Genomic DNA, 20,961 nt, shown 5'->3' on the forward strand with positions numbered 1-20,961 from the left:
ATATTCCCTATTTTTGGCTGAACTGAAAAAAATACTTACTTTTTCAAATTCTGCCCGGTGACCTCGAGTTCTGTAGGAGTTGACCCGTTGAAGTAAGCGGTGTAGGACATGTTCTTGATCAGAAGATAGTCCATGCCCCTTTCACCTGGAACATGATTCCGTATGTACCCAATACATAGCAAGATAATGCCTGTCTGCCAACAGTGTCACACAGCAGCGGCCTGCCTGCCGTCATGTAATCTGGCACCAGTATGATCGGGAGAGTTACCCTAGGCTAGAGGCGAAACGATAAGCAAGGTCACGATATACCATACGTATCGCGATACAAAGGTCACGATAATAATTCATAATGTTGCATGGTACAGATGCCACATCGCGTCGTCTCAGTGAGTGAGTGAGTATGGTTTTACGCCGCTTTTAGCAATATTCCAGCAATATCACGGAGGGGGACACCAGAAATGGGCTTCACACATTGTACCCATGTCGGGAATCGAACCCGGGTCTTCGGCGTGACGAGCGAACGCTTTAATCACAAGGCTACCCGACCGCCCCTGCTACTAAAAATGAAAGACAATCAGTCACCAAAATGATACCTTGCATTCGAGAATTTTAAACTCGAAGTCAGATATACGGCGATATATATCAAACAATAATAGTAATTACCAGATTACGAATGTTATGTGCTAAAATACGACAAAGCAATTAAAATGCGCGTATGATTTCAAGTTCTTCGTCAAAGAATCCCTAACAAATAATTTTAGATTTAGACTGTGTATCGCGTGCCGAGAATCTCTTCATATGAAAATGCTACCACATTGACTGGGTTATAATCATCATCATCTTAATTCATATCATATTTTATTGTTAATATAAGACTCAAACTACATTTTTATGAATGAGAGTGAGCTGGGTTTGACGCTCCAGCTGTTACATAACAGGCCGTCATGATCAACTGATGTGTGCCGGAAGTTATGCGTTATAGACGTGTACCAATTTGTTGAAAGCAACCAGTATGTATTGGTGACGACAAGCGATTGGCCAGGAATAATATCAGTGCCGAACCCACGACCATTGGTCCCAGGCACGTCTAGAGGACAAGACATTGTGGCGCCAGATACGGCTTGGCCATGTTTTTTTTGTTTTTTTTGTTGTTGTTGTTTTTATAATTTTTTATTCAGTCATATACACAGGATACATATGCACTCGAAAAACAGTACAGCTTTATGAATACAGGTAGTTCTCAAAAGGATGTGGTACAGAGGAGGCCTAAGCGGCTTGGCCATGTTACTCTAAGTTGTATCTCGGAATTTTACAGTTGACCTACCTAGGAACTTAGAGCTCTAAACATTAATTCACGAGGGACGGTTAATCCTTTATTCCTCGTGGCTAGTATGTAATTATTTTACTGTCGAAGAGTTGGTACGATATTTTACCAATCAACCGAAAGTCCTCATCAGGTCTGTCGTCCCGCCTCATGTACATTGCGTAGTCTTTCGATCGTTTTTCCAGAACCCCTCCTTTTCCTTTGAATATAGCCTGGAGAAGAACAAACACAATTCAGTATTGTTCATAACCGTACACCCCACACATTTCACTCTTAGATATAATGATACATAACGGAGTAAAATGTTTCATGCTTATGCCCCCCCCCCCCCCCCCCCCCCTTTACTAGGACCACGAATATCCCGAATCACCCCGAATCGGAAGCTTTCGAAATCCGTGATGATTCGCCCAATAATGCAAACTTTCGTGGAGAATCGGCAGGAGGTACGAAGCAGTTACGACAAAAGTACAACGGGGTTACGAAAACTCGTGGCAAATCGGGTTGAAAAACATGAAGAATGCCAGGAATGGATTAAGAAACATGTACGAATTACAAGATTCATGTACGGATCATGCACGAATTGTAAGAATCCCCTACGACTAAGTGACGAATATACCGAATGCATGTACGAATGCAGGACGATCGCAACGAATAACATACGACATATTTACGAATAGTTTGCGAAAATCGGTACTTTTCCTGACAATTCGGCATGTTCTTGGGCCCGAAAGGCTGGCCACCATGGAGGTTCAACGGAGAGCACGTGTTGCTCTGGTCCTGGTCCTTGGGGATTCGTGTTGTTCTTACTTAATTCTCACATAATTCGTAGTTGATTCTGGACATTCGTGGCTGTTTCGGGATGTTTTCGGGTTGAGGACAAGAAATTTTGGGAGCCACGAATCGCTTAGAATAGCGAAGAATGCAAATGAATCGATTACGAAGCTGTTACGGAACATACGAATTAATTACGAATGGATTACGATACAGCCACGAAATTGCAATTCGGGGACCCTTCCACGAATGTTTTTGACAAACAAAAACTTTCTCGCCGATTCGACGAACTCCCGAAAACTGTACGAATGTTTGGGAATCAAATAAGATTCATTTAAAATCTTCAAGGAATGACTGAGATTTATCTACGAACATGAAATATTTCCTATTCGGGGTGATTCGGGATATTCGTGGTCGTAGTGAAAATGGGGGCATTAAACAGGTACGATGGTCAAAGTTCAAGAATAGCGAGCCCCGGACAACCACGTTCGACTGAGCTAATATTATACCAGGATCTGCATATTAGTTAATAAAACACTGATAAATGGAGGGGTCAACTCAGCACTTTCTGGCAAATGTCATGAGACAGAAATGACGATGTTTCCACATGTTCAAGCTCCATAAAAATCACATATTTTACTCCATTACGATGACATGAAGAGCTTATAAAGACTCTGTTGGTCGAATTCTGCGCAGGTAATACATTTTCTAAGATCGACATTTTCACACTGAGGAGGTAACGGAATGAAGCCGAACCCTTCAAGGCTCATACCTTGCATCGGATTAACCGACACGTTCTTCTTTGAATTTAGCGGTCAAGTTCAGGGTTGGTCTGTCGCGACCTCATGTGGAAGGTTTGTCACACCATGCAATTTCTTTATGAGATTGGCCCATTTTTGTAATTTGTTTTGACACAATGTGACAATTATTTCAAACAAGAAGGCGTTTATCAATTTTTTTCCCAACACTAATATATACGTGAATGCATAGACGTAACTGGTGTCTAATTGGAAAAAAATTCAGAGTTTTGTTGAGGTTCTAATTTGTTGGATTGATGTACATCGTAAAATTTTCGTGAACGTAAAATAGCAAATTACTTAAATCGGACTTGCTGGTATTGCAAACATCTTATCTTGTACCACATTCGTTCTTTACTTTCCTCATCCAGTGAAACAGGGACGCTGGCGTTTGTGGTTGGAACGCCCTTCGGCAACGACAACACAATGAGTGGTCAAGAGGGCTGCAAGAACCACAACGGAAACATGTGGCCACTTTACACCCGGTCACTTTACAATGCCCAAGTTGTGAGTGCGTGAGTGAGTTTTGTTTTACGCCGCGTTTAGCAATATTCCAGCACTATCACGGCGGGGGTCACCAAAAATGGGCTTCATACATTGAACCCATGTCGGGAATCGAACCCGGGTCTTCGGCGTGACGAACTGACGTTTTAACCACTAGGCTACCCGATCGCCCTGTGAATGAGCGAGTGAGTTGGTTGTATGTGTTTCTCGTCAATATTCCAGTAATACCTCGGGGGGGGGGGGGGGGGGGGCAGACGCTGACAGTATCTACCCCACACGTACCCGGGCATATTCGTAGGGGCAGACTGCCATGTTCCAGTCGTCCTCGTACCGGCACCTGGACGTCGTTAAGAACCTGTCATTCATGATGACCTGTGACCCAGCTGTTCCGGTCACGCTGCCGTCGTAGTCATGGAAACTGGCTTGTCGGTTGCCGTCTCGGTTGCCGAACCCAGTCACGGACAGGTTGCCATTGTAGACCCAGTTGCCGCCAACCTCGAAACAACGACGAAAAGCATAAACACAAACATATATACAGGTAAAATGCATATTGAACATAATGGATCATTATTAATAAAGTGTAGGAATGACTCTGGCAGTACATCTGGGGACGCCAAGCTATTAAAACATGACACGTGAAGAACACGAGAGTATTTTGATTGGATGAATTGCATTAAAGGGAAGTAATGCCCGTATTTTGGAGGCGTTACATTCACATTGTCTACTGAGAAAGGAAAAGGCAGATGGTTATAAGTATTTATAAGGCGCGTCGATCATCACCGTACAAGTACAAGATATACATATTAACATACATACACATATCGTGGCGCACTTAAAACCATACGTACGTAGTATATGGAATACTGAAAGGGGGATTCTCGCGTCCTCGTGACTTGGACTTTTTGGAACAAGCTATATATACAAAAGTTCGAGAAAGATATCGCGAAAGGCAACAGATTTTTCAGGGGTTTGTCCCTGCTTCCCCTTGTTATAAGATCCGGGGTAGAATAGGTCTTCAGCAACCCATGCTTGCCGTAAAAGGCGACTATGGATGTCGTAACGGGCAACTAACGGGATCGGGTGGTCAGGCTCGCTGACTTTGGTTGATGCATGTCATCGTATCCCAATTGCGTGGATCGATGCTCATGATATTAATCCCTGGACTGTCTGGTCCAGACTCGATTATTTACAGACCGCCGTCATATAGCTGGAATATTGCTGAGTGCGGCGTTAAACAACAAACCAACCAAACCAACCCCTTGTTATAGTGAGTGTGAGTGAGTTTGGTTTTACGCCGCTTTTAGCAATATTCCACCAATATCACGGCGGGGGACACCAGAAATGGGCTTCACACATTGTACCCATGTCGGCAATCGAACCCGTGTCTTCGACGTGACGAGCAAACGCTTTAACCCCCGTTTTAAGCCGAATTATGAGGTATGACTGTGTTCCATCCTGTCCCGAAGTTGCCTCGTTGCTCAGCAGTGGAATTGAGAGAATATTCGACGGATGTAAAATAACATTTAGCTACTGGGCAAATCGATTTCTTTCATTTGATTGTGAAAATATCGACAAAGATTTGGAAGCTAACTGTTTTGATTCGGATGAGAAATATTGAAACCACCTTGTCACAAAATCCAAAGGAGATGCCCGAGACACCAGTGGTAGGAGATGCGGGGTAGGGGGTTATCCGTTTCATGCTGATTGCTCCCGCTGGTCTGAACAGTTTGTCCGTCTGATAGGGTGTGAACTTGTTAAAGAAACAGTTGGTTACGTAGGCGGGACCTTGGTAGAACCTCACCCCCTGGAGAGCCTCATTTCTGTATGGTTGAAACAGGGACGTATTGCCAATAAGACATATTGATCGAAATATCGGGATCATGACATCGTCATGACTCCACGGATGTGCATTCACTCCGGTTACAAAATATCTTTTTTTCAGAATAATTAATTCGTACACTGTACAAAGAATAACATAAATGATCATTGCCAATGGATCGCTAAATACCGCGGGAAACATTTAGGAAATTGGTAATACCTCCTTGTGATAGGTATACAGTAAACTACGGTTATAACGAACTCAAAGGGACCACTAATTTTAGTTCGTAATAACCGTAGTTCGTTATAAGCGTATACACAGCATAACTGCCACAAATAGTCGGGACAATAAAGTAAGTTCGTTATATCCGTCAGTTCGTTATAAGCGTGTTCGTTATAAACGTAGTTTACTGTACATGTATGTTAATATGTCTGTGTTACATTATTATGTTGAACGAGGAGGATGTTTGACATTTGTATAAATTGTCGGCAAGACATTCTGTCAATACCAGAGGCATTCTGACAATATCAGGCACTTCTCTTCAATGTGTCCGAATTGTATATGCCTATTTCTCCGTACATTTTGACATAATTTATAGTTGTCCTTGACCATTACATCGTCGTTTAACCAGCTAGTGCTTCTATTAGATTATGACAAATACCTTGGGGCAATTCGAATATCAAATGTAACAACACAGATTTCAACACACAACACAAATTTGAAGGATCTCTGGATCGACTCCACGCCGTGCAACATGCGCTACGGTTATAACTAATAGTGATCACTAATTTTAGTTCGTTATAACCGTAGTTCGTTATAAGTATATATAATTAAAATTCCGTTGTGTTCATTGAAATTCCTGCATTCTGATTGGCTCAATTTGTCACGTGTTATTGCATTAATTTCCCAATGAATGTAAAAGCCACGCCCACCGAGGCGCACTACTTTTATTACTGCGGAATGCCGGGGAATCCCAATATTACAGTCGAGGGAATTCCCTTTCTGCTCACGTGTGTCGTCATGCACAGGACATTTAGCGACTTACATGCATATTCATTGTCCAAACTACCCTTTGAAACTGAAGGCCGAGAATGAATGAAACAACAAGCGTGCAGGGTCGCTCGCCTGTTTTTTTTCCCGCTCGCCTCGGTTCCACTTTCATGATTTCGGGTTTCATTTCTAACTAGAATTTTTCGAACTGTGTTTTACCGTAATCAGGGAAGTAATGTTTGAATTTGGCGGTAACTGACCATTTTATTTGAAACAGCCGCCTTCCCCCGGACATATTTCTTCCGGTTCGTTCCAGTCTGACTGTTGCAGTTCTTTTCGCCTCTTGCCTTAATAGACAGGTCCAATGAACATTGTTTTGATCCTACCCTCCACTGATTGGCTACTGACTGTGTAGGCGTGTCAAGTTATGTGCATAAATTAAACGATCACCTGATTCATGTCACGCCACAGTATGTATTCCTACACCTTGAATGTTTATCAATCCCGTCATTTTTGTCTGTTTTGATATATACAACTGTTTTTGGTTAAACTATTGTAGATAAAACATGTATTACGTTGTCGAATTTAATTATAAGCATTGACTGTGTATTTTATTCTGTTCATTGAGGTATGAATCGAAAAACCGATGTATAACTTTTGTTTGCACATCGGTTTTTCGATTCATTCCTCAATGAACCGAAACAAAATACACAGTCAATGCTTAAATACAATAAATGGCCGGGACTAAAACATAAGTTCGTAATATCGGTCAATTCGTTATAAGCGTGTTCGTTACAACCGTAGTTTACTGTATATGAAAATCAACGCCAAATGAATGTGGCATCACGAGTCAAATCATGATTTTGCTGAAGTAGAACGCAAATATATATGTTGGCGTCTACATTTCACAACTTTCAACGCACATACGTTCTTGCTCAAATGTTGTTTGATCAGCTTACAGCAAGGCCTTAGCAGAGCTTTTAAAGGGGAATTAACTGTAAACGTCCAGTTTCCACCGTTGGGCTGGAATTATGGAGTTACTTTTAGCTGGGCTAACAAGTCTGCATAGTCCAATCAAAATAGCGGAACGAAATCGACATTGGGTAAGGTCCATAGACGTGTGCAGTACACATTTACATATGCGACGCATCAATGATCAAAATGATGCAATTCCCTATTTTGACTTTTGACTTAACAATATATCAAGGTGAACTAGCCTTTACATGGTGGGGTAGACTACGCTCACCTTTACGCAAACACCTAGTACCATCACTGTTTTAGAAATTATTCACTGCAGAAAATTATAATGATTATTGAAAGGATCTATTTCGCCCTTTTTTACTACAACATACTATCTTAGTGAACCTTCAAAAGTTTTATAAAACTGACATGAAAATAACTCACGCCAATGCGGGCCGGGAGCGACCAAATGGCTCCTGTTTAAGACCAAGATTGCCAGTTTCTCCAACAAAGACTGAATTCTTTATTTCTGTGTATGTATGTGGGTCGCTTCTAGCCATGGTCAGTCCACGAACCGAATCTGCTATCCTGAAAATCAACGTAATGTTACATTGTTCTTAGCCACATCAGAGCTACTGCACTTCTTTTCAAGATAGGTTGGAAGCTAGGAACACGATTTCCACCAACCAATATACATTATAGTTAATAGTTAGTTGATAGTTAGAGTTACAGTTACATTTTTCTAGGACCCCAATGTGTCTCTGTAATCCACCAATAATGTCAGAAATACGTATAATAGTGAGTGAGTGAGTGAGTATGGTTTTACGCCGAATATACGATGTCTGGTAGCAATTGGATACCGTGACTACAGGATCATTCAATTTCATAAGAAAACTCATAACAAAACATCAAAAATACATATGGGCTGAGTACACAACCTTGGCGAACACCGATGTTACATTAAAAATAAGTCTGAATAAATATTATTATATGTTCCACATGAACGGTATTTAGAATAAATAGCCTGGATATATTTTAACATTTTAAACAATCATCTCTGGAGTACATTCCACAATTTTGTCCTATTAATTAAATCGAGTGCTTTAGAAAAATCGATGAACAAAACATACATTTTACATCGCATTTTATTTTTAAAATCTATTAATAAGAGATTGCAGCATACATATAGTATCAGTGGTTCATTATCCATTGCGAAATCCTGCTTGCAATTCCACAATTGTTTCATATTCATCAGCCTAAAACGGTAAACGAGAATTCTGAATTGAAATATATCTTACTAAATATACTTAATATAGAAATTACCCTAGAATTATTTGGAGCACTTACATTTCCTTTCTTAGAAAGTGTTACAGTAAAGTAGAGATGAACGAAGTGTATATGTACTTGAGGTATGAATGAAGAGTCTTGAAATTGTTGACTTACGTGAAGCGGTTCATCACCAGATTCCCGCCTTTAGTCCATACATTCTGGTTCGAATTCTTATAAAAACGGGACCTGGTTAAAAAAACAACATGACATTTATGTTCTTGTATCACATGTATTCCCTTAAAATTTGATAGTATTGATAATAGTGTTGGAGGTATCGTCGGTGACAATGTTTCATAAAATGATTCTTGGTAACAAGGTTTTATAAACTGATCCTTGGTGACAATATTTCATGAAATGACCGTTGGTGACAATGTTATATAATATGATCGTTGTTGACAATGTTTCGTAAAAATATTCTTGGTGACAATGTTTCATAAACTGATCCTTGGTGACAATAGTTCACGAAACGACTGTTGGTGACGATGTTATAAAACAAGATCGACGGTGATAATGTTTGATCAAATAATCGTAGATGATAATGCTTCATATAATGATCGTTGGTGACAATGTTATATAATATGATCGTTGGTGACAATGTTATATAATATGATCGTTGGTGACAATGTTATATAATATGATCGTTGGTGACAATGTTATATAATATGATCGTTGGTGACAATGTTATATAATATGATCGTTGGTGACAATGTTATATTATATGATCGTTGGTGATAATGTTATATAATATGATCGTTGTTGACAATGTTATATAATATGATCGTTGGTGGCAATGTTATATAATATGATCGTTGGTGACAATGTTATATAATATGATCGTTGGTGACAATGTTATATAATATGATCGTTGGTGACAATGTTATATAATATGATCGTTGGTGACAATGTTATATTATATGATCGTTGGTGATAATGTTATATAATATGATCGTTGGTGACAATGTTATATAATATGATCGTTGGTGGCAATGTTATATAATATGATCGTTGGTGACAATGTTATATAATATGATCGTTGGTGACAATGTTATATAATATGATCGTTGGTGACAATGTTATATAATATGATCGTTGGTGGCAATGTTATATAATATGATCGTTGGTGACAATGTGTGACCAGGCTGATTGTTTGTCAATGTGACCCGACGTTGTGGATCGTTTCAACCACTGGTCAAGTACTGGTTTGCCTGGTCTATTATTTAGGTGAGGAGAAATGGGGTTTAACGTCGCGTCCAAGATTATATAGTGACGTGCATGCACGTGTATGTGTGGCTGCTTGTACCAGTCCGGACTGATGCCGATTTATAGTGCTAGCCCACTGAGATACCATGCCGCAGTTTAACATGAATACCCCACTCAGACACAGTATACTGACTCTGACTCCGAGCCGACCAGTCCTCGTTTTAGCCCCTTAATGCCGAGCGCCAGACAGGGCAACAACAAGTACCATCTTTTAACGTCTTTTTGTATGACGCGGACGGGGATGGAACCCCGGACCTTCCGCTCTCCGGGCGGACGCTCTACCACTAGACCACGGAGGCGGACGGTCTATTATTTAACTTTATACATGTGTGATATGACAGCGGCTCACACAACATTGTCATACCTGCTCATATAGGAGGTAACGGTTTTCCCATCAGGTTGTGGGGGGTCTTTAGGCACGTGGGTGGTCTGCGCCTGGAACACCCCATTCTGAGGAACCCACACACCTTTATCATCATACTCGCCATCAGACAGACGGTCATCAATACGTAGTCCTCGCTGTAAGACGGAAATAGCCCTTGGTTAACCATGCATACAGGCGTCAGCATAGCATACGATTTATCAACAAACATGGACTATTAGGTTATATAGCCTTAACTGCCTTGGTATGACTGAGTATAACAAATTGGGAACGCGAACTTGTATATGTCAATGGCCCTTAGAAAGTGTAGCATTTCGGCACGATCCACCTGTGGATTACAACTTCCTTTTCATTCTTTAAATGCGATATGTCGGTGCATATGCTAGTACCTCATAACTTACACAATTCCAGTCATATTTGGGGTGGTCGGGTAACCTAGCGGTAAAAGCGTTCGCTCGTCACGACGACGACCCGGGTTCGATTCCCGACATGGGTACAATGTGTGAAGCCCATTTCTGGTGTCCCCCGCCGTGATATTGCGGGAATATTGCTAAAAGCGGCGTAAAACCACACTCACTCACTCACTCGCTCAAGGACAATCGTAATGAATCAATCTGCTACTCAATGGAAACTTTTAAAATTCACAATTTATATATGCTCCTTTTGTAATGTCAAAACCTTTTCTGGTGCCCCCCTCTGTGTTATTGCTGGAATATTGCTAAAAGCTGTGTAAAACTATACTTACTCACTCACTCTCTCCAGTCATATTTCATTCTTAACTTGCTCCAAGGTTTTATAGCAATTTTACAACTTACCCCTTTACAGGAGTGAGCCACATTGTTATTATATTCCAGGATCTTGGAATGGAAAGCGTGTTTGAACCCGACCAGCTTCCTCTCCTCCTGTCTAGCCCTAGAGGGCCCAAGGGGTAGTGATGAGACGAGGTACCAGTAGCCAGCGTTCTGTGAAACAAGGAACGATCAGTGTTTTCAAACTGAGGTATACCCTAGGAGAAAATAAGGATTATCTGTCCCGAGTGAATTAATGTGGTTTTATTTATTCCGTATTGCGAGTAAGTTGTTCTGAAAAGTACGCAGTCTTTTTTATGAGGAAATATTGAAAAATGTGGGTGTCACCAGTTGAGACATCAGCGCAGTTTGGAGTTTGAATCGTTTATGACGACATGAACAATGACTGACGCCATCTTCCATTATTTAAGACAATGTGTTCACGTCTTTGGACCGAGCTAGATAACCAGAATGATGCAAAACGCTAATGATTAGTGATGCTTTCTCAAAATATGTTCATTTATATCCGTGTCAAGCTGGATAACAGCTTAACACATGGTCCGAGGCATGTTTCTCATCGTAAGTAAGTAAGTAAGTTTCAAGTTTTTTATGTTTCTTCTTAATGGTGTTGAGCACGGACCATTTATTTAACCCCGCCTTACAAAACTAGGACATATGCTTGACGAGACTTTGCATATATTATCCACATCAGACATGCAAAAAATATGTCCACTCCAGCATCTGTTTGTTCACTTACATCGGAGCCGGCCGCCACGTTGTTCCTCACGTAATTGTTTGGATGTGTCAGCCAGAAGGTAGACAAAGCACTGAAAATCCCAAATCATAAACTGGAATCACATCTTAAAGGGGCTAAAGGCTCACCAATCTGGAACCATTACAGTCTAAATCTAGACGTCAAAATCAAAATGTTTAGCGCCGCACTCAGCAATACTTCAGCTATTTTACGGCGGTTTGTAAATAATCGAGTCTGGGCGGCCAGATTGACAGTGACTGACGCCATGAACATCGATAGGTGCAATTGAGATACGACAACACGCAACCAAGAAAGTCATCGAGCCTGACCACATGATCCATTTCGTTGTCTCTTATGACACACGGGGGGGGGGGGGGGGGGGAGAGTTTAGTATAGTCGTTAAAGAGTTCGCTCGCCACGCCGAAGGCCCGGGTTCGATTCCCCACATGGGTAAAATGTGTGAAGCCCAATTCTGCTGCCCCCCGCCGTGATGTTGCTGGAATATTGCCAAAAGCGGCGTAAAATCGAACTCATTCACTCTTATGACACGCATAGGACTCTGGTGACCAATATTGATACCCGGAACCCAACGGATTTTTAACCAGAAGAGATAACACAGTGAACTTGGTCAGTTTGCTTGGTGAGGGTCCACTTTATTGCCTTTGGCATTGGTTACCATGCAGGCTGGCAGAGAAAAACATCAGCCTTTTGTATTTCGACTCTAAATATTGTATAAAGAACTTGCAACCTTATTCCATTTCTATTTGCACTATATATTTCTACACGTTTTTGAGCTTTAATTAATGCTGTACATGGAATACGCTGTTTGATAGGTATTACTTAAAGTGAGTGAGTGAGTGAGTATAGTTTTACGCCGTTTTTAGCAATATTCCAGCAATATCACGGCGGGGGACACCAGAAATGGGTTTCACACATTGTACCCATGTCGGGAATCGAACCCGGGTCTTTGGCGTGACGAGTGAACGCTTTAACCACTAGGCTACCCGACCACCCCGGTATTACTTAGAAGTTGACGGATGACAACTTTAATACTGTAATTGTCTTCCACCTATGTGTTCTCTGTCCATCGTGTTGTGACAGCATTATCCTTCTGTCATCCCACTAATGTATGCAATTGTTGTTACTGTTAATCCCCCTACTATATATTCTGTACTATGTCCCTCAATCAGTCTTGCTTGACAACGGTATAAGGATGTATACCAAAACGTCGTCTTTACAGTGTTAAAGAAGTTGTTAACCATAACTTGTGGCTACCATGGAATACGCGTTCAATAATTGTGGAGCGATCTTTTATCTGAGATTCCATACATTCAGACATACTAATATCGCTTCCAGTCCACGTACGTAGGTGACGTCAAAAGTTTATAACATTTATCATATTAGTCTATATTCAACGGACATATCTTGACTTTTAACGTATTAAGTGATAATAACGTTATATCTACGATATTAGGTTCCTCTTGGGTCAAGTGTGTTATTGTCTGCGTGTAAAACATAATGAACAAGCATAGAACAATCCCTTCGTTTCGGCATATCTAAATTTTTTTTTGTTCTTTAACGCCGCACTCAGCAATATTACAGCTATATGACGGCGGTCTGTAAATAAACGAGTCTGGACCGGACACTCCAGTGATTGACATCATGAGCATCAATCCACGCAATTGGGATCGATGACATGCTTTTACCAAGTCAGCGAGCCTGACCACCCGATCCCGTTAGTCGCCTCTTACGACAAGCATAGTCGCCTTTTACGGCAAGCATGGGTTGGTGAAGACCTATTCTACCCCGGATCTTCACGGGTCTACTTTATGCACAGAGCTTCATGGATCAATGGAACAACAGCCAAGCTTGGCAAATCAAGCAAACGTTTCAACGTCCCAGGTAATTTAATGTCGTCACTTACTCGCAATAGGGCTTCATCGTGTCATTACACCAGTCTACTCGCATGTCTGCAAGAGTGTGGGTGCCGTGTTGGGTACCGATGCCAAGGTTACCGTCGAAGATGTTCCATTGCTCGGCGCCGTCCTCGAAGAAGTAACCGTGCCCATGTGTCAGGTAACACATGTTGTCGCTAACCTGTCAAATAGTTTAAAAAATCCTCATTTTCCGGACTTGGTGGTTGTGTTTTGTTACGTGACAACATTAACTATTCCAGAATCCCGCAAAAAATCGGGTTGGAAATTATATTCAGTAACCCAAGCTATTTGTTTAAAATCACCGTCAGTAAGGGATCTTTATTTTTTAATTTAAAAAAAATAAGAATTAATGTAGTCTTTTAAAGTCTTTTTAGGCATAATCAATTTTGGCATACATACGCACGCACGCACGCACGCACGCACGCATGCACGCACAAAAGCATGATGGTATTCCGGATAAGACTGTAGTTCCCCAACCCATGCTTGTCGTAAAAGGCGACTATGCTTGTCGTAAGAGGCAGTTAAATGGATCGAGGAGTCAGGCTCGCTGACTTGGTTGATGCATGTCATCATATCCCACTTGCGTAGATCGATTCTCATGATGTCAATCACTGGGTTGTCTGGTTCAGACTCGATTATTTTCAGAAGGCCGTCATTTAGCTGTAATATTGCTGAGAGCGGAGAAAAAAAATATTCTAGATTATTGGACTGCTTAAAACCTCTGATGAGAAAGTTAAGTGTATTTGGCAGATAACACGTATATCGTGGAAAATGCATTCTGGTGGTATCCGTTACTGAAAGCGTTGTTATTTAGAACCTTCAAGTTGAAAAGTATGTTTCAGACAAAACCTATTTTGTTATCGCCGTGTCCGGACAGTTTCTGGTACTTTGAAGCATTGGTGTTGATATTTGGAATGATTTTTATTCAACGATTTCTTATGATTATGAAAAGGTTTTGTCGCTTTGATTTTGTTTTCTGTTTCAGATAGAGCTCGAATATTGCTGAATCAAAACTTATAATTAAGACATGAATCCTGCATGGATTCCAGGATAGAATGATAGTACGGGCCGACTCATGACACTTCGAACAGGATGGTTACAATGTACGACCTGACTGAATTAAATGCAGGTCTCCGCCAAACTCGCTCACCCAACCAACCCACAAACCCAACCAGTCACTCTTGATCTAGTATTCTTCAAAATCATGTCGGAACATGTTACTCAACAACATTTAGACAGTCGGTTTCGACATTACAAAAGGAGCATATATAAATTGTGAATATTAAAAGTTTCCATGGAGATTGATTCATTACGATTGTCCTTGAGTGAGTGAGTGAGTGAGTCTCTCTGTGGTCCTATTTGGAAAGCCTTGACGTCCGGAATTATTTTAAACTTTGAAACAAGGATTTCCTAATATTCAGCCAAGGAATGGAGAAGTGTTTATGAGAAAGACACCCACCTCGGCATGGTCGGTGCCGTGTACTGTCACACAGCGAGTCAGGGAGTGATGGATGGAGTTGTTGCGGAACCAGTTACCTTCCACGTCATCGCACATGTGAAAGTGAAGCGGGTAGCTTCCTGCAGTCAGGGAAAACAGGAGTCATTCCCCTTGTTGTTCAATACACAGATTATGTCAGCACTACATAAAGCGATGTGAGGTGAAATTTGGGTTCAACGTCGCGTCCAAATTGCACTTAGAATATGCCTAGTAGGTTAAACAACCGTGTTTCAAGGCTGTAAATAGTTGTAACAATTGGAATGGCAGGGTTCAGAAATATGGATTAAGGACACCTGTTGAAAGCAACAGGTTCTGTAGATAACATTTCTGTGTAAACACAGGTGGAACAATGGCGTATGAATTAGTATGTTACCCATTGGAGTGATGTGTTAAGAAAATGGGTGTGGCGAAATGGGCTTAACAAATTGAGAGTGTACGGATGTTACAAGCAAGTGTATGGATGTTACAAGCAAGTGTATGGGACAGAATTTTATGTTTTAAATAAGAAGCCTAGAATCTTTAGATCGACACTAGCCAAGTTTAGGTGTGTCGTGGCTTTTATTCGAGTGGAAACCGGTCGGTATGAAGGTGTACGAGCGGACCTGTCCAGAATAGAGAAATGTTTTCACTGTTTGGACAGCGTAGATGACGATGTCAATGGTTCGTTTAAATGTTTTCGTATCATATGGCGATATCAGGGCAACTCTATTTTCTGTACATTCTATCAATGTCAAGTTTGTTCAAGTTGTTTTATGTATGTATCTTCCCATTTGTTATGGGGCATAAACAACATGGGACACGGGACATGGAATGAATGCAACTCCAATCCAAGTTATCATTCTATTTTAGCTTTCTACTAACATGAATTTGGTTTTGCCAGTGTTCAACGTACACCGCAGTCAACAACTACATTTTTTAACAAATTAAGCTGATCAGAGGGGTACACAATGTACGTGATCTAGACTATCAACTGTCGAACTTTCATTTCGGTGGAAGCTGAGCGAGTAAAATCGCTGTCATTGTGTGCTGGCGATAAGGTGTCTCACTCTGGCAGTGTGGGTTCGAATCCCGGATGGGACTCAAACCCCAAAAGTCAAGAATCTGTACTTTACAAAGAGTAACATTTGTTACTATTTAGCTGGGTTTGTATGTTCATCTGGAACATACAAATCTAATCATATCATCTGCAAACAAGTTAATAAATAATATATAATATCAATGTTTCATATTTGTATCCTCATGCCCTTAGCAGGACATGTTTACCCTTTTCGCTAACTCCTGGTCTCGTTACTGATTTTCAGTGATCCATTCATATTATTTTCATGACAATTTTACCTTCTGTGTTGGTAGATACTTGAGACAGATTATTCTCTGACGTTAATGTTTTGTATTCAGCAGACGTGACTGTTTCGTTAAGCAAGTAGTTGATTCATCCTCCACTGTATAAAAAATGAGATACAGCAGAGTCTATTTGAGTCTTGTCACCCTATTAATTTCTTAGGAAATGTTTCGTAACTTACCTACGAATTTCTGTTGTCCCATATGATAAAGTTCAACTCCTTCGATGTGAGCAGCAGTAAATCCTCGAATGATCTTAATAGCGAAGACATTTGGAATATTAGCGAAACATGTGTGAATAAATTGTGTCACTGCACAGCATCTCACCTGAATACGTTATTGACAGCTTAAAATGTCAACAAAGACAGCCTCTTGACATGAGTTGCTGATAGCAAACATGTCACGAGGCACCACTCAAGGAATATAATTTCTTGAAACGCAGATGATGATGATTTGATATCAAAATATTTTCCGGATAAATGATAAACTGATAATATAAAGAATAACTTCATACAAACATTCGTTACCTCAAATATTATTTTTGCCAGTTGTCATTTTGAACGTATTTAGTTTGTTGAAATTGTGACACATCCATCTCATCATAGAATGTCAACAAATTCGGTTCTAAAGATTCTGGGAGAAAAAATCATCATCATCTGCGTCTCAAGAAATTATATTCCTTGAGTGGTGCCATGAATCTTCTTATAGTTATTAGCCTCCCACATTAAGCTCACATGCCGTGATATAAGTGGAATACTGTTAAAAGCGGCGTTAAATCCAGCTCGCTCACTCTCTCCCATAGCTATTATCACGCACGGAAATGTCCACCTTTATAATATAATATTTGCACTTTCAAATATCAATTAAAATAGCATCACGTAATCAATTTATCCAAGCTATGGTATCAGAAATTCAGTGGCACACTTTCACCTTTAGATGTCCCCCGTGTACGTCCTTCGTGAAAATGTTGCACAGAAACCTGTCCTTGTCATCAAACTCGTAGCATTCATCCTCCATGATGCCCTCAATCAAGATGGTACGAGTCATGAGCCCAGCTTCCGCTCTCTCATCTACTCCTTCAGTTACCTCCCCATAGTGAAGATATTCGAAGGGATCTTTGTTCAGGGCAAAACATGTCAGAATCTTAGATAATGATTGACGAAGCAGCTGTCACTATTCTATACGATATCGGAGCCCTGCATCAATCTATATCAGGATGTATACACGGATTGTTAACGTTGTTTTAAGTCTGAAAAAGGTCTGCTGATGTGCATTGAAATCACTTTCAGTGTTTAGTATATATGCCCATGACATACAATCTACACGTGGTTTCTGATATGAAGATGTTCCATGTTGTTTGATTAATAAGGGTTATATGTTTGCTCGTTACGAAAAGGAAGACCACAAGAGATGAAAAATATATAGAATTGCCCAAAAAATTACAAAAAAAGTTTAATCAACTCACGGTCTAGGCGGACTTCATTGGCTTGACAGTCGCTACATTCAACCAGTGTAAACTCTTCTGCTTGTTTCCAGTCAAAATCGGTTGATGCTATGACAATGTCGTCACCTATGAAAGAAGGAAAAGGGCATAAATGTCTTTTATATAGAAAGCATCATTATTTGTTCATAATTCCTATCAAACCTTCTTAAGTCGGCGACGTATGGACATTATAGAAAAGATAGACGATGATCACTGCTTAACCCCACATTTCTACATATTTATACATTTCTAAATATTTCACATTGTAACATAAATGTCATCTGAAGACGTCAATACTCAGTAAACCATAGCTCTGCTCCGATCAAATCCATGAGCACAACTGGCCCATTGGCCACTTTGGTTTGAAAAGCTTCGTTGCTCAGTCGTACCAGCAGTCGTCTTCAGACCCGAGTGATTTGGTTCTATTATGGATCTTGGACTGTCAGGATCATGTGCAGATTCGTGGATTTCGCAAACGGGTAAACGTCGACGACTTCCATCACTTTAAGCACTGTGAGTGATTGAGTGAGTGAGTGAGTATGGTTTTACGCCGCTTTTAGCAATATTCCAGCAATATCATGGCGGGGGACACCAGAAATTGGCTTCACACATTGTACCCATGTCGGGAGTCGAACCCGGGTCTTCGGCGTGACGAGCGAATGCTTTAACCACTAGGCTACCCGACCGCTCCTTAAGCACTGTGACATAACTTTCAGGCGACACGCCATGATATAACTTAATTCTTCACAGCGGCATTTAACCAAACTTACATACCAAATAACCCAATCTGATTTGTCTTTTCAGTAGCCTTCACTACAAGCATGTTCAACAACATGTGTTAAAAGGGGAGAATAAGCTAACAAACCGGCAGTCTAAATTGTATGATGCATATCACACCCACTGTTAATGGTCACGGTAATTAAGTAGAGAACAACTAGAGTGAGAGAGTGAGTTTGGTTTAACCCCGCTTTTAACAGTATTTCAGTTATATCACGGCGTGTCAGCTCAATGTAGGAGGAAAGCCCGAAGTGATGAGGGGTCTTAGACGTTTACCTCTTCGGTGAAACAAACGAGCGCGGGTATGGTGCTGACAAACCTCGAAACATAATCGGGGTGAACCGGGATTCGAACCCACGATCATAGGTTTCTGTCGTGCCCAAGGGACGCAACTTTGCACAGCAAATTGCGCGCCTTAGACAACTGGGCCTCCCGTGCCTCCGATAACTTCGAGCAAATATATTCCTAAATTGAAAACGGAAAAAGAATTTGAAGTACAACACAGTAATTGAATCGTTCACGAAGATGTCTTCAGTTACCTTCAATGATCTAAACTTCCTAACAAAGGAAAATATTCACTGGAAAATTGGATTTGACCAAAATTTTCCAAACATTATCAAAACGTTACTGGGTCGGAACAGTCGCCGAAACACTGGAAAGTTGAGTGTTAAAACACAACCATGATACCCGTACCATATGATACCATCGAATAACCATTTCTTGGACCGCCTCCGTAGTCTTGTGGTAGAGCGTCCGCCCGGAGAGCGGAAGGTCCGGGGTTCGATCCCCGGCCGCGTCATACAAAAAGACGTTAAAAGATGGTACTTGTTGTTACCCTGTCTGGCGCTCGACATTAAGGGGCTAAAACAAGGACTGGTCGGCTCGGAGTCAGTATACTGTGTCTGAGTGGGGTATTCATGTTAAACTGCAGCATGGTATCTCAGTGAGCTAGCACTATAAATCGGCATCAGTCCGGACTAGTACAAGCAGCTACACACACACATACACGTGCATGCACGGCGATATATAAGTGCCTCACCTCACCTCACCTCACCATTTCTAGCTTGGTTCATTTTTAACCATCAAACAGGGGTGTATATTTTCCTTTGCCCCGCAGTTTATTTTGTAAAGGGTTTTTAAACGAAACTTGGATTGACCACTGTTCTGGGCCATCTTGATGTCGCCTTCTGGAATACATGTTACACATTGTAAATCTGAGGAAGACTTTTGCATATTACCAAAGGTAAAGTCTCTTACCGGGTACCCATGAAGTGACGTCATCGTTGAGCTTAATCTTAGGCCGTGCTACGTCAGCTGCTAGAACCCGGATGTCAAGGCCCCTGGTCATCGTGGCATACACGGTGCTTTTCACGGAGAATTTCAGGTTATTGGTGTCGTCGAATATGGCCAGCTCGCTAGTGGAAACAGACGCTTCATTGTTCCTGTTGCGGGCGTGTTCTTCCAGAGTAGAACTTGCATCCCCTAAAACACAAAGTGAACGCACATACAGTAAGAACACTTTATTAATGTAAAGATACAATGGTTCTCACCACACTGCAATACATGCTGTGTAAATCATATGTTAGGGTGATCAATACGTTTGAATTTTTTCTTTCCCTAGCGGTAGGCATTAAGGGGCTAAAACAAGGACTGGTCGGCTCGGAGTCTGAGTGGGGTATTCATGTTAAACTGCGGCATGGTATCTCAGTGAGCTAGCACTATAAATGGGCATCAGTCCGGACTAGTACAAGCAGCCACACAAACACACACACGTACTTGCACGTCGCTATATAAGTGCAATAATCTTGGACGCGACGTTAAACCCCATTTCACCTCACCTCTCACATACTATGTTCCTCCATGACACGGGACTGCATGCGGTGTTGCAGCGTGTGCCGTTACCTGGCGATATCGGCTCTACACGCTGATCCAATGTCTGGCAATGGTACGATTCGCACAAGGTTCGTGCATGGAGTAGGGCACATTTGATTTCCGCGAGTTAAACACGGCCAAATCTCATTAACTAACGTAAAATATGCACTCGTCACCATGCCGCCGCTTATCGACCCAATGGGTTGACGAACGTAGTGAACACAGTCGCGTGAAGTATAGACGAAACATCAAGATGAAAATAAATAAAAATAAAAATAGATATCGTATATTACTAATTGGTATGTAGACCCGTGAAGATCCGGGGTTGAATAGGTCTTCAGCAACCCATGGCCATGCTTGCCGTAAAATGCGACTAAC

General features: G+C 41.2%; 1 protein-coding gene across 1 annotated transcript in view; it reads right to left on the minus strand.

Annotated features, from left to right (window-relative positions):
• The window catches only part of LOC124148801 (cell surface hyaluronidase-like), a 42,014-nt gene that overhangs the window by 15,614 nt on the left and 5,439 nt on the right, over nt 1–20,961 (minus strand). Inside the window, exons 5-19 of the mRNA XM_046520098.2 lie at nt 19,969–20,193; nt 17,917–18,021; nt 17,382–17,566; nt 16,634–16,706; nt 15,075–15,193; nt 13,603–13,775; nt 11,682–11,751; nt 10,952–11,098; nt 10,119–10,273; nt 8,609–8,680; nt 7,610–7,753; nt 5,021–5,216; nt 3,679–3,891; nt 1,434–1,536; nt 40–145 (exon numbers count right to left, since the gene is read on the minus strand). Coding sequence (XP_046376054.2) covers nt 40–145; nt 1,434–1,536; nt 3,679–3,891; nt 5,021–5,216; nt 7,610–7,753; nt 8,609–8,680; nt 10,119–10,273; nt 10,952–11,098; nt 11,682–11,751; nt 13,603–13,775; nt 15,075–15,193; nt 16,634–16,706; nt 17,382–17,566; nt 17,917–18,021; nt 19,969–20,193 — 2,086 coding nt within the window. The remainder of the gene's footprint in view (nt 1–39; nt 146–1,433; nt 1,537–3,678; nt 3,892–5,020; nt 5,217–7,609; nt 7,754–8,608; nt 8,681–10,118; nt 10,274–10,951; nt 11,099–11,681; nt 11,752–13,602; nt 13,776–15,074; nt 15,194–16,633; nt 16,707–17,381; nt 17,567–17,916; nt 18,022–19,968; nt 20,194–20,961) is intronic.

This window comes from Haliotis rufescens, unplaced genomic scaffold (assembly GCF_023055435.1).
Source record: "Haliotis rufescens isolate VD_foot unplaced genomic scaffold, xgHalRufe1.0.p SCAF_6, whole genome shotgun sequence".
NCBI classification, from domain to species: Eukaryota; Metazoa; Mollusca; class Gastropoda; order Lepetellida; family Haliotidae; genus Haliotis; species Haliotis rufescens.